Source organism: Ipomoea nil, unplaced genomic scaffold, assembly GCF_001879475.1.
Source record: "Ipomoea nil cultivar Tokyo-kokei standard unplaced genomic scaffold, Asagao_1.1 scaffold1237, whole genome shotgun sequence".
Taxonomy (NCBI): Eukaryota; Viridiplantae; Streptophyta; class Magnoliopsida; order Solanales; family Convolvulaceae; genus Ipomoea; species Ipomoea nil.
In genome coordinates, this window is record NW_017617665.1 from 651,244 (window position 1) to 666,023 (window position 14,780).

The 14,780-nt window shown below is 34.0% G+C and overlaps 1 protein-coding gene across 2 annotated transcripts; it reads right to left on the minus strand.

Moving 5' to 3' along the window:
• Positions 1–2,181: 2,181 nt before the first annotated feature.
• LOC109183903 (beta-amyrin synthase-like) lies at positions 2,182–13,294 on the minus strand. Of its 2 annotated transcripts, none has more exons than XM_019333933.1 (19): positions 13,232–13,294; positions 9,710–10,013; positions 6,623–6,808; positions 6,369–6,458; positions 6,090–6,287; positions 5,893–5,977; positions 5,629–5,795; positions 5,312–5,500; positions 5,111–5,224; positions 4,840–4,959; positions 4,624–4,746; positions 4,436–4,534; positions 4,228–4,284; positions 4,011–4,057; positions 3,786–3,929; positions 3,509–3,686; positions 3,291–3,371; positions 2,688–2,771; positions 2,182–2,502 (listed from the first exon to the last, which is right to left on the minus strand). In XM_019333933.1, the coding sequence occupies exons 2-19, from the start codon at positions 9,908–9,910 to the stop codon at positions 2,380–2,382; spliced, it is 2,286 nt and encodes a 761-aa protein (XP_019189478.1). In that variant the 5' UTR covers positions 9,911–10,013; positions 13,232–13,294; the 3' UTR covers positions 2,182–2,379. The 2 variants fall into 2 exon arrangements, 1 of the variants encoding a protein (XP_019189478.1); XR_002054658.1 differs by having other exon boundaries at positions 2,492–2,502; positions 2,688–2,775.
• Positions 13,295–14,780: the final 1,486 nt, after the last annotated feature.

Genomic DNA, 14,780 nt, shown 5'->3' on the forward strand with positions numbered 1-14,780 from the left:
AGCAAGCCCTGACCACGCAAGAAAGGAAGCAGTTGGGTTCTCCAAAAAAAAAAGAAAAAAAGAAAAAAAGAAAATTGCGGGCTGTGAGTTTGATGGATACGAAGTGGTGGGCAAAGGACAATGTATTGCGACAACGATGGGAGCAGAGGTGGTAGCCTCAGTCACAGTGCGCTCTATAGAGTCGCCAATAGAATCGACATCACCGATCGTTGCCATGAGAATAAAATGGGGAAAATCTGGCTAGCTAAATGATACCAAATGAGGATTGTATTATCTGAATCACCAGTACAATAGGAACACAACGTAAATATAAGTACAGTGGTTGCAGTAAATTTCTCAAACAAATAATTACCTGGAGTATCGGGTTATCGATCCACAAGAAAGTGGGGTGTATCAAGCACAAGCTACTAATCTATTCATGAGAAGCTAATCCTATCGAAAAGATTGATTGATCAAAAGTATAACTAATTAAAAGAAAACAAAGGTTGATGAAAGCAATAGATGAGGAATGAGATTTTTGGGATTCAAGTGTTTAATCACCTAGTGCCAAACTTAAATGCAATATTTAATCTGGGTTTAATCAAGTGTGAGAATGCAAACAAGGGAAGAAATTACTCCCATAATTCCAACCTAAAATAATTCAAGTGAATATTCATTCTCATGAAATAAACACTCATACGAATCAAGAACAAACACTCAATGTAAATCCTTACTACAATGCCATCTCCCGATGTGCAGTAGCTAAGAGATGACTCCTTAACAAATATGCCCTCTCCCAAGGTGCAATAGTCAAGTGGAATTTTGGGTGCCCTAAAATATGCCCTAACTCCCATTAAGACATAAAGATAGCTACGAAACGAGTAATTTTGGCCATTAACTACTAGCATCAACAATGCAAAACACAATTGCAACACAAGTTATAAAACTCAAATATCAATATATTAAAGAATCTGAGAACTAGGCACATAGGTTCATAAACACTTTCACCCAAAATCTCTTAGTCTTAGCCAAGCATGGCTAAAATATTCATAGCAATAATTTAAAAGAGTTTACAAGCAACAAAGAAAGTAAAAAAAAAAAAAAAAAAAAAAGTAAAGAAATTCTCTCGAATCTTCCTAGCCTTTCTTCTTCTTCCAAGATGACTTGTAGCTCTGGGTGTGATTATCTTCTCTTCTCTTGCTCCCAAAAATGCTGCTTTATCCCCTAGGGTTGAGGGAAGATGGGCTTTTTATAGCTGAGGCCAAATAGGAGCAAATTAGGAAGTTTCTGCACATAAGCAATTCTGCCCCGGGACGACCTCTCGACGCGTCGAGTCTTCAGCTTCGCAAAACCGAGATGATCTGAAATTTCTCAACGCGTCGAGTTTTCAACGGGAGCTCGGGAACGATTTGTTGGAACTTCTCGACGCGTCGAGTCTTCAACTCTCACACGGCTCTTGCTTCTGGGAATTTTGGACGCATCGAGTCTGATTCTCGATGCGTCGAATCCCCTGTATCAGCACCCCAACTTTGTTTTTACTCCAATCATGCTTTAAAGACTTCCCTTGCTTTTGCATTTACACTACAATGGTTTCAAAACACTAACAAACACCGTAAAACATTCAAAATAAGCATTAAACCATATCTTCATGAGAAAGCAAGGGAATATGCACTGCAAGTATCATTTAACGAACTTAAGACCCAAAAGTATATTCAAATTAGCAATAGAATCATGCACAAATAAGCGCACATCATACAGTGAAAGAGTCCAACTAGAACTCAAATACTATATTCCTAACATAACCACCTATGATTTAATCATGACCGTTGGGGGTGATAGGTAGGTCTAACAAGCTTCCAACTCGGTCAATTATTCCTCATGGCTTATGTTTATTGTTCCGGGGTTAATCCAATTGGATTCTAGACTGTCGAACTATCAAGGATTGGTAGGTAATTACCCTAACATAGCCATTTTGAGGGTTTTTTTTTTTTTTTTTTTTTTTGGTGAAGTTTACCATCAAATTGAGTTAGGTTAGGATGGATTCAAATTCTCCGGGAAACTTTTTATTCCATATACAAAAGTATATAGATTTAGACGAGTATAAATATATTTTTATCCTTTTTGAGGCTATAAAATCAATTGCTAAAATGCTCTCTTTTGTGCCGAGCATGTAGTGTTTTACCTGTTGAAATGCGAGTAATCACTAAGCTATATTGTATACACACATTTATCTTATCTTCAACCTTTTTCATTGTAATTAGACAGCATTTTATATCCATTATAATCTAAGAAACAAATAAACTTATCCACTCTCATAATGCTAAAACTTGAATCAACTCCATAAAGATTCTCCCTTTTCACTTTAATTAGCTGCCAAAGAAGGTTGAATCCAACATAGTCCTAGATCTTCTTAGATGACAACAACACCCTCTTTCGATACTCTGCCAAACCCCACAACGGATATATGTTTCTGTACGCCGAGTAGTGCAACATGCAATTCTTCATGAAAACTCCCGTAATTTCCTACCACGTTAAAAGGTGAACGTCAGATCATAGCTAGTAATGCTATATATAAAATATAAATATGTAGTCTCACTATCAACTTATAATTTTAGTTGAGACGGAATATATTTTTCAACTCTTTGCTACTTGAACACATACATCCATTGCAGGGATTGATATTACAGGTTGTGTTTTTCTAGTTTTACCTGTTGGGGGAAGTCACCATTTTCCATCTGAGAATTTATTATGAGTTTTGCTGCAAGGTGGAGGGGCCTTGTATCTCTACCAGCCTGTCCAGGGGTATGATTAATTAAGGATCAAACAAATGAACAGTTGTAGGAGTGTTTAACCAATAATTTAGGAAGACTGCTTTAAAAGAGTTATTGTCACTTTTAGTTTCATGGGCTTGGTGACATTCCTATTATTGGTACACAACAATGAAAATTACCAAAGTGCATGACTTTTGTTTCTTCCCTACTTTTCGTCATTTCGATGATCCAGTGAAATTCTACTGAATTTTGTCACATAACTTGCGAGATACCAAAGCTTATGGGCAAAAAATCCACTTACATGACATACTCTCATATAAAGTGAGATTTTTTACCATAAACTTTGGTTACCTGTAAGTCATGTGACAAAATTTGATAAGATTTTACCTAAATGATCAAAAGAGGAAAATAAAAATAAAAATTGTGCACTTCTAATGGCAATTTTTATAGTCGTGATGCAATAGTGAGAATGACACCAAATTCGTGGAAAAAAAAGTGACAATAACTTTTTAAAAGATTACTATTTGGAAGAAAGTTTACCTGGCCAGAATGAATTAGTCCCATCAGAGCCCATGCAGTTTGAACCAAATTTGAGCGATTTGCTTCAAGTTGTCTATACAACTGTATTCAGAAGATTCATAAGCTAAACGATACACATTTACATTTTATTTTCTTGAAATTCATAAATTTTGTTCTAAAGCGAGTAAACTACTAAGAACTTAAATCTATTCATCTTTTATGAGCTACATTGGCATTACCTTGTCTGGACAAGAACGATAACTTTCTCCCCAACCACCGTCATCCCTTTGTGTGGTTAGCAAGAACTCAACACCTCTACGCACGGCCGCACAATTGTTATAGGTCTTGCCTGATGCTGCTAGGCCTCCCAGAGCAAACCAAGAGCCATATGTGAAGCAAACGCCCCAATTACCGTACCTGATCATATAATCGCGACAACATAGTAATGTGTGTAAAGAGAGGATGATAATCAATTTGAGCGGTAGGATGATAACGGTAAAAGAAAAGAAAACATACCATGAACCGTCAGGCATTTGGACATTTTCAAGGTATTTTGCCGCAGTAGTGATGAAATTATCTATCTCTTTTGTTCTGTGTCCAGGGTACAGCTTCTTAAAGAGCACAAAAGCTTGAATTGCTGAAGAAGTGCACTCAACATACCTGTTTGGAAGCTCACTTAGCCTCAAATTCATTCATTTTAAAGAGGCAAAAACATAAGGCAAATGGAGACAGGAAAGTTACTCATGCTCTATAACAATGTCTGCAAAGAATTCTGTAGGGTTGAGCATCTGTACATCAATCAAATTAAGCAATTAGGTACGCCTAACCTGGGCGCACATGGGCCGAACCACAGTAAAAGACTGAATCCAATCAATTAATTAAGCTAACCAATAATCTTATAAAACCATATGTTTCTCTCTTAATTTTCAATGTGGGGCTCTTAACAAGAAGAAATTACCTCTAGCCATTCCGAGGAACCTGCAGGTTCCCATGCTGCCAAACCACCATTTTTGCTCTGTCATTAAAAAACAAAAGGTTCTTGGTCATTTGTTTAGTAATATCACTATATCATGATGAATTTTTGTGTGATGAGAGAAACCTGCAGCCACTATCCGAGGATGAATTGGCAAACACATACTCAGAATGATGCAGGCTCTGATCCTTACCTGTAAGGAAAGCAATACATTGACTGCATCATATAGTCGTCCCGGTTCCAATTGCTCACCAACAATTTCAGGAGGCATCATTGACAAAATAAGGCAACACTAAAGAAACCAAAGGGAAGAAATATCAAAACATTTATTAGTTTTTATCTACTCAATTCAAATTTCAATTTTTTCAGAGAATTAGATACCTTTAATCCTTCAGCAGTGCAATCAGAAACCTGCCATCCATGATCTTGATCCGAAAAAGTCCATGAGCCTTTAGAAATGTGCCGATACATGCCCTTAAAGTCACCAGAAGGATTGTCCTTGACCTGTAAGAAGATATGTAGTGTTATACACAATAAAAGAATAAAACATAGGGAAACCAATTTTTTAATAAAGAAAATCTGAATTCTTGCTCTAACCTGAGAGTTTTTTACGAAGTCATGTCCTCTTCTAAGAGTATCTTTTATCTCACCAGTCAAGTCACTGGCTAATAGTGCTTGAATGGCAAAACCGGTATCCCATTGCTGACTACCAAAGCTCTGAAAATCAATGGAAATCACAAATACGAGCAAATTTAAACTAGGATATTATGCTGAACTTAGAAACATGGAATGTGAAAGGGGGGTAACTAGTATAAGCTATATGTATTTGCAAAGTGTTCTTGAGAAAGTTGCGTTTTTTTTTACTAACCTGCATCTTCATTCCATCTTCAGCAATCCATATATAATCAGGAATTCTAGCAAGATGCTTTCTAAAATAATCACCATTGGGGTCCTCAACCCAACAAGCAAGCATACATAAGACCTACATTATCAAGGCCAGGCAGTTGTAGAATGTAAATATCACCATGCCATATGATAGTCTAATCCATATTAAAGCCGTTTTTCTTACCTTTTCCACACAGCCGATGGTGATGTATCGACTGTTCTCATCTTCATAGTGTATGTGCTTCATGGTAACTTCAAGAGCTTTTTTTCTCAACATGCTGAAAGGCCAACGAGTCAATAGAGGCTCGGTCAGAATATAACAGCTATCCCACATCAAGTCTTGTATGAGGGGGTGAGGATAGTAGAGATCCTCCTGCATCAAGAAGTTAAGCTCGAGCCTTTGAATGAAAAAAGATAAAGGATGAACCCACTAGCTCACAACAGTTGGTAAGCGGACTATTAATGTAACTATAAGGTCGGAGGTTCGACTGGATAGATTACCTTTGCACACACATGTCGTGCCTTCCTCCAGTTAATTCTATCATATGGTTCATCATACAGCTCCTCTCTGAGTTGTAAAATGAGAGGTGTGATTGGACCAACAAATTTCTTGCCGTACAAATAAGACATGGGCATATAAACCATTCGACAGTAACACCACATTTTTGCTGCATTGAAGAACAAAAATGATTGCATATAACAATTTATCAAGCCAAGAAAGTTCCCACCAAATTTAGGACATTAGTATTAAAAGTTTCTACCAACCTGGATGCATAGGAAGAAAAGATGGAAGGATCCAAAATTCAGGAGGCATAGGATTACACCCTGACCAGTCAAATAGTCCAAGTATCTACATACAAAACAAAGAAATTAAAGTTTGTACTTTATCAACGAGAACTTGGCATTGGCATAGTAACAACAAATTAACTGTAAGAATCCTTTATGTAAATATGTAATCATACCGAGAGCCACGTCTTTCCCCAGGAAGGAATTGCCTTAACAGTACCATGGTCAAGAATCCATTTCCTTGCTTGAGCACAGGCATTGTTCTCCCCACCATCTGCTCCTTCTCCAAGAATGCGCATACAAATGTAGCTTAGAGCTGTACAGAACATAGTGCTGTGTCCTTCAATGTGTAATCCCCACCCACCATCTTCATTCTAGATCATGTTGAAGTCAATGTTCATTACTCAAGCAAAATTATACATAAAGTAAATCTTAATACATGAAAATTTCTGTACCTGGTGACAGTAGATATACCAAAGGATTTCTATAACATGCTGTGCTGGGAAAACTGTATTAAGGTGGCCGGTTATGTATAAACACATGACCTGAATATTGGGTTGCCAAGAAAGGGAATAAAAGTCAAACAACACCATTCAATCAATAGTTCATACAATCATTACGACTTATCATCAAACACCTGATGGGTGTTCAACTAACTGTAAAACAATCAATGGAAAAAGAAAGAAAACAGTTGAGGATCGGAACTGACGAGAGGCGGAAGGAAGAATAAGGGGCCGGCATTTTCAGCTGGCCAGTGGCCGTCGCTGGCCTGCAAAGCTTTAAAGAAGTGGACTGCCCTTCTCAACGCCGCCGTAGCCTTTTCATGGCTGATTTCTTCTCCATCCTCTATCTTCACTTGTGGTATTTTCTGTTGGAAATTCTTCTCCCGGAGAAACTGTACGTGTTCAAATTCAAAAGATTAAATGTGCTTGTAAATTGTAATGTAAGACTCATTTCCATATATTTGAAGCCATTAGAGCACTTCCATGCTAGTAATGTAAGACTCAATTGCATAATTGGAGATGCAGTCCTAACATATTCTCATAAAATTAAATACAAGTACGGATTGGATGGCGGGTGATCACAATATTGTCTATGTCCATATAAATCTTTAACAGCCGTTTGGTTAGAAGTAATGAATTAGAGGGAAAAAATTATAATTAGGTACAAAATGATTTTTAGTGATTTTTTGACTTGGGTGGATGAGAGACAAGGCGAGATGGAGGGGAGAGGTGATGAGAGAGACAATTCTATATTTGGAGTAACATTCATTTCACAATATTGCTATGTTCTTTAGTTTTATTTTTCCTCCACACTAATTTCATTATAGCAATATTAAAGTATCATTCTAATTCTACTATAGTTTCATTTGATAATATACATTATTGCTTGAGCTTTTTTTTTTTTTTTTTTTTTTTTTTTTTTTTTTTTTTCATTTTCCACACACAATAGTTCAATTATAGTAATGTTAAAGTATTATTTTAATTGCACTTCAGGTCATTTGACAATATATGTTATTGTATGGCTCCGGACTTTAATTTCATTTTCCAGGCATACTAGTTTCATTATAGCAATACTAAAGTATTATTTTAATTATACTACAGTTTCATTTGATAATAATATGCTCTATTTTTTAGTTTCATTTTCAACGCACTAGTTTCATTATACTAACACTAAAGTATCATTTAAATTCTACTAAAGTTTCATTTGACAATTATGGTCCACTGTATAACAACCGCCACTATCCAAAAGTACATGAGGTAAATTCTATCTCGTGGCCCTAGTCAGCAAATTAAAGGAATGCAATGAGATAAATTAGTTTAATTTAGGTTGTCCATTATTTCTTATTATTGTTTTGAAAAACGGAAATTATTTACATTGTATTTGAACATGGGATAGGCTGGCATCTAGTAAATGTGTATTTGTGTTTCTATTATTTGTATGAAGACTATTTTTATTTATATTTGACATTTTGATTGTAATTTAATGAAAATTTAAATATTTTAAATTTTAAAATTTAATATGTGAATTTTTTTACTTAAATATTCAATTATACTAGTTTAGTAATTTTACTAGAGATAAACTAATGATAGAGTTTAGAATGAAAAATTCCCTCAAGAATAAAATGGAAAAAGAATTCATTTTCCGGATGGGGCTTCGAGGATGGGGGAGTACGCATACTCCTCACCCTATCCCATTGACGTAATTTAATTTTTTTAGGAATAAGGGTCAAATAGGCCATCAAACTACACACAATAATACAATTAGGTCACTGAACCTAAAAAAAACAACAATTAAATACCTAAATTAACCATTTTCTTGCAATTAGTCTAATTTGTAAGTTTTCTAAGTTGCTAGCAAGTCACCTTTAATTTAAAATATTTTTTAAAATTTAAAATATTTTTTAAAATATTTATTATTTAAAATTAAAAAAAAAAAAATCGTCTCCGACCATGGATTCGGCCGGAGACGTCTTCATCTCTGGCCGGCCGGAGACAAAGAGTCTCTTCGCCTCCACTACCGGAGATGAAGAGACTCTTCGTACCCGTAGCCTGAGACGAAGAAGTAACTAACTTCACTTCACTGCAACAAACCATTTGCCATTAAAATACTTCTTATAAAACCTTCACTGATCCATGAGTGGGGTTGGTGGTGAGAGTAATATACATAGTAACTAACTTTGTAAGTGACAAAATTACAAAAGTAATTGGAACAATACTGCTGAGGGTGAAGTGATTGTCCATAAGCCATTACAACTTTTTCTCATTCTTGCTTGCATTTCAGGTGACAGGGCTTGGAACTTTGACAGTAACTTAATTTGCATTTACTCTGAAAGGAACAATATTTGCAAAATCCCCAGACAAAGAAAACAGCATCCACAGCAACCAATCAACCATACTCATAAAATTTTGCATGAAAATCTCATGACTGGAAGATCCAGAAATACATAAACCATGGGATATGTCATATAACTCCACCTCTGTTAATATGCTATATATCCTTTCCAGCTTCTTCGCTGACACCATGATTCTTCAAGTCATTGAATTGATGGAAAAATCTTATGTCTTCTTCCACCAAAAGAGATACAATCCACTACCAATATTACACAAACACTAGTTCCATTCATTCATTCAGAATTCTAATATCCCAAACTCCCAAAAAAAAAAAAAAAAAGGATCGTCGTTATCTTCGTCTCCGGCCATGGAGACGAATCCATGGCCGGAGAGGATCTGTTTTTTTTTTTTTTTTTTTTTTTTTTTAGTTTTAAATAATTATTTTAAATAATAAATATTTTTAAAAATATTTTAAATTAAAGGTGACCTGTTAGTAATTTAGAAAATTTATAAATTAGATTAATTGTAAAAAAATGGTTAGTTTAGGGATCTAATTGTTGTTTTTTTAAGTTCAGTGGGCTAATTGCATTATTGTGTGCAGTAGGATGGCATATTTGACCCTTATTCCTTTTTTTATTTTTTTTAATGACGGACTAATGAAACTCCTAATCACTACTTCGAAGAAGTGTGCTGGATAAATTTGTATTGTAATTATAGCCGACAAAGAATCACAAAGAGGTAAACCAACATAAGTTACTTTCATTAAGAATGTTGAATATTGTAATTACCAAGTCAACAACTTGACCAACTTATTAGTTGGCTTACCCATCTTATCCCTTTCTATTTTTAGTAAGTCTTGAAATTTGTATTTATATAAACATATTTTGTATGAACTTATTCCTTTTTTTCAGACTGTTGAGATTCATATATGTTATGTATGACCATAAGTATTAGTGTATTACCTGCATGCGCCAAAGAACATCGCTGCTGGGTTTGACTTGAAACCGATTGTCCCAAAATTGACGACGCGCCGCTTCGACTTCGGCGCGTTCCTCCGGCGTTCCGGCGTTGGGATCGAACACCCATGTCTGCCGGCCAACGTAGTCGTTGGTACTGTACATATACGGGTCGTTTCCACCTTCTGCAATCCTAAGCCTCCACATGATGATGATTTTGTTCACTAACTAACTCAATAAGGTTGTCGCTAGCAACTCAATATGTTTTGGGCACCAAATTTGAGTGCCACCACCAAGTTGATTAATTTCCCTGAATGTTCCATACAAATTTTGCAGAAATAAGATCCAATGAACATGAGCTAGGTGCTGCTCTATCTCTCTCTCTCTCTCTCTCTCTCTCTCTCTCTCTCTCTCTCTCTCTCTCTCTATATATATATATATATATATATATATATATATATATATATATATATATATATATATATATATATATATATATATATATATATAGACTTAAGTTCCCGTGCGGGTGAATGCTTCCCGTGCAGGTGATTAATGTGCGTGAGTTTTGTACTCAATGTGCTTAAGTATTGTACTTAATGTGCCTGAGATAAGTTTGTGCTTAATGTGCGTGAGTGTGTAATGTTAATGTGCTTGAGTTTTGTACTTAAGGTGTGTGAGTCTTGTGCCTAAGGTGCGTGAGTTTTGTGTTTAATGTGCGTGAGTGTGTACTTAGGCTGCTGTGTTTGGAAACCCTGAAAATGATTTCTGGAAATTATTTTCCAGGTTTTTGGTGTTTGGCTACACCTGAAAAATCCAATCAACGGAAAACATTTTTCGTTGACTGGGGAAAATGTGCTCAATTTGGCGGAAAATGACTTCCGCCAAATTTTGGCGGAAGTTATTTTACGCCATTGCTATTTAATTTTTTTTTTTAAAGTTTCTGGCTATGGTTTCTGGTGGAAACCAATTTCGTCGGAAACCAAAGCTATGGTTTCTAAACCATGGCTATGGTTTCTGCGGAACTGGGTTCCGCCGGAAGCCATAAATTTTTTTTTTTTAAATTTAAAATCTATTTTTTATTCTAAATAAAATAATTAAAATATTTAATTATACCATTCTACTCATTTTCCAAAAAATGAACCAAACACACCAAAACAGTTTTCCAAATGCAACCAAACACTGAAAAAGGAATATGTTTTCCGAAAAATGACTTATTTTCCAGAAGTCATTTTCCTGTTTTCTAAACGGACCCTTAATGTGAGTTGTTGAAACTTTAAAGTGCATGCGTTTTGTACTTGATGTGCGTGAGTTTTGTGGTTAAGGTGCGTGAGTCTTGTACTTAACATGCCTGGGTTTTGTGCTTAACATGCGTGGGTTGTGCTTAATGTGAGCAGTTCTAGAAACTTAAAAGTTTCTGAGTTCTGTGCTTAATATGCGTGAGGCTTGTGCTTAACATGCCTGGGGCTTGTGCTTAACATGCTTGGGGCTTGTGCTTAACGTGCGTGAGTTTGTGTTAAAACTCACGCACATTAAGCACAAACCTCACGCACAGGCACAATACTTACGCACACTAAGTACAAAACTCACGCACATTAATCACCCGCACAATCGCACGAGAAACTATACCCGCACCCAAACCCGGCCCTTCCCTATATATATATATATATATATAAAAGTATAAATACAATTACAAATTTGTAATTAGGATAGTGCATTAAGAAACACTTGATAGTTATTTGTAGATAATTGTATATGTCCACTCGAGATCTATGATAGTATATTAACATGTGTGTACTATTACTTATTCTGTAAATGTATAGTGCGTACTATAAAAAATTTTCCCTTAATTCCACACATTCTCACCGGCTACTACTAGTTTTTAGTTGAACCTAACTATATAAAAAAAAATGAAAATTGTAATTTATGCCCCTTCATAATATGTCAATTATCAATGTCGCTCCTGAATTATTAGTGGTGTAAATTTCGCCCCTTAATTTTTAAAATGGTACATATATTGTCCCTCCCGTATCGTACGGGAGGGCAATATATGTACCGTTTTGAAAAATGAGGGGCAATATTTACACTATGGGAGGTCACTATATATATGTACCGTATTGAAAATTGATGGACAATATTTACACCACTAATAATTCAGAGGTGACATTGATAATTGGCATATTATGGAGGGGCATAAATTACTATTTCTCCTAAAAAAATTAGTTACCAATTGGATAATGCCACATCATGAGGGATAGATTGGAGGGAAAGTTCTATGTTAATTTATACATGAGTTAATTACTGAAATGGTCCCTTGACAATAGTAAAATTACCAATTTGGCCTGGTCCTTGACTAATTTTTTTGACCAATTAAGTCCCTCAACTTTAAAAGTCTTAACTAATTTGGTCTTCCGTTTGTTTTTCTGTTAGGGTTCTGTTATCTCGAGACCAAATTGGTAATTTCATTATAGTCAATGGACTATTTTGGTAATTAACTTTTGAATTAATTTCAATTTTTGGTCCCACGATTTTGGAGGTCTTATCACTTTTGGTGCACAACATTAAATTTTTGTCAATTTTGATGCCTAATTTTTTTATCAGTTTTGGTCCTTTCAGCCAAATTGACTGCGAAATGTTGTCGGATTTTATATTTTAGGACAAAATCGTCATCTCAAGGAAATACCTTCGATATCTAAACAAAAGAAAAATCATATTAAGAGAAAAAAAGACTTTGCCAATCGTCGACGTTATAAGTCTCATAGATCTATGGCTAGTTTCTGTCCGTCTTCCCCATTTTTCTCATTGATCAAACACATATAGATATGATTTTACAGTGATTTTGTTTAGATATTGAAGACGTTTCCTTGATATCATGATTTTACCCCTAAAAATATAAAATCCGGCAATATTTTGCTGTCAATTTGGTCGAAAGGACCAAAACTAATAAAAATAACAAAGTTAAGCACCAAAAATGAAAAAAATCTAAAGTTGTGCACCGAAATATAATGGTCCCTTGACTACAGCAAAATTACCAATTTGGTCTTGAGTTAACAGATGTCTAACGGTAAAACTAACGGAGGACCAAATTGGTTAAGATTTTTAAAGTTGAGAGACTTAATTAATCAAAAAAATAGTCAATGACCAAATTGATAATTTCGCTATAGTCAAGGGACCATTTCGGTAATTAACTCTTTATACATGCAATGCATTTTTTAAAAAAAATTTTGGTCATTTACCATTTATTGACTTTTTTAACAAATGATTTTACGAAAAGGTTTTACTTCAAATCTACTAGCTTAGCTTAATTTAACAGCTTGTAATTAGGTATGCCGAACAGAGCCAAAGCCATATATCAAATTATTTATTTTTCAATAGATAAAATTATAGCATGAAATTGTTAATTTACACGCTTTAATGATCTTGATTAGTATTAAAAAAGATAGAATATTGGAATTTTTTTTTTTTCTATAATACATGCACAAACCACACAACTCAAGAAACAATGAAAATTCAGGATAGATTACATACCTCTTGATTGAAATTCAAGGAGCTAGGAGCTGCAAATTATATGCAACATTACATGTATTTGTGGCTACAACTCTATAAGCTAGCTAGATATATAGAGTATTACAAGGGTCTAGCAACAGGCATGGGATAAAAGCAATGAAAATTTGGTAGGCCAAATTCTTTAATTTGATAGTTAAAGCTAGCCACCCAAAAGATTATGTGTCTATAAGAAATTAAAGACATTGCAGTTCAGTACAAGAAGTTATTGTCATGTCACGATCTCAACTAATTAATTCATGTCATTTTCTTAACTACCACTTTCAATATAGTTTCATTATATCTGTTTGGTAGATATATATCGGTCAAAGTACTTGTGAGATCCGTGTACTATAGTGTTTTGTTCAATTTAGTCCTTCTACCTTAATTTTGTTCAATTTAGTCCCCGTACTTAAAAAAGTGAAACAATTAAGGACAATAGCTGATATTTATGTATTTATTTTAGACATTTTAATGTAATATATTTGTGATAAAATAATTAATTTTAAGTAAATTTAAAATAATATATGAGTTGGCATGTAAGTGTAATGATTTGACATATATGATGTCAATGCCAAATCAGCTATTATCCTTAATTGTTTCACTTTTTGAAGTACAGGGATTAAATTGAACAAAATTAAGGTAGAAGGACTAAATTGAACAAAACACTATAGTACAGGGACCTTATAGATACTTTGACCATATATATCTTAATTATAATAAAGCCATATATATGGTCTTGTGAAAATTAAATGTTAATATTAATGGTTAAATGTTGGTATTAATTACATGTTGGTATTATAGTTAAGATTTAGCAAGTTATTAATGGTTAAATGTTGGTATTAATTACATGTTGGTATTATAGTTAAGATTTAGCAAGTTTAGAAAACACTTTTTATATGAATGAAAAACGCATGATATATAACAGGAAACAAGTGAAGAAAATGTTTAGTGCAATACAACAAAATCTGATACATAACCCATATAATTACATGGAAATAATGAATTTTGCAACAAAAATAATAATATAGCATTAAGAATGATGCCAAACCAGATATCAAAGGGAAAACTACTCCTGAAAACTATTTATAAAATATCAAAGGGAAAAGAACACAAAAGTGAAGGACAAACCAGATAAGGAAAGTAAATGTTAACACTTGAAAATTATTTTTAACTCTAAAAAAACAATTGAAATCTTAACTATAATATATCCATATGATTTGGTGAGCAATTATTGTTACAATTATTTTTTTAAATGGTGATGATGATTAATAGCCATTTATATTTATAAATAATTGTTTGGTCTTTAAAGGTCAATTGTATGTTGCTACATCTAGAGTTAGAAATCTCAAAGGTCTAAAAATTTTGATCCGTGGTAACTCTAAAATTGTAATTCAATTACTATTGTAATTTACTAAGTTCTTAAAAATTTGTAATATTAAATACTATGTACTAAATTTTTAATATAGTTTATGATTTGTAGTAATCACCCACCTTAAATATTATTTTAATTGTAAATATATTTATGTTCATA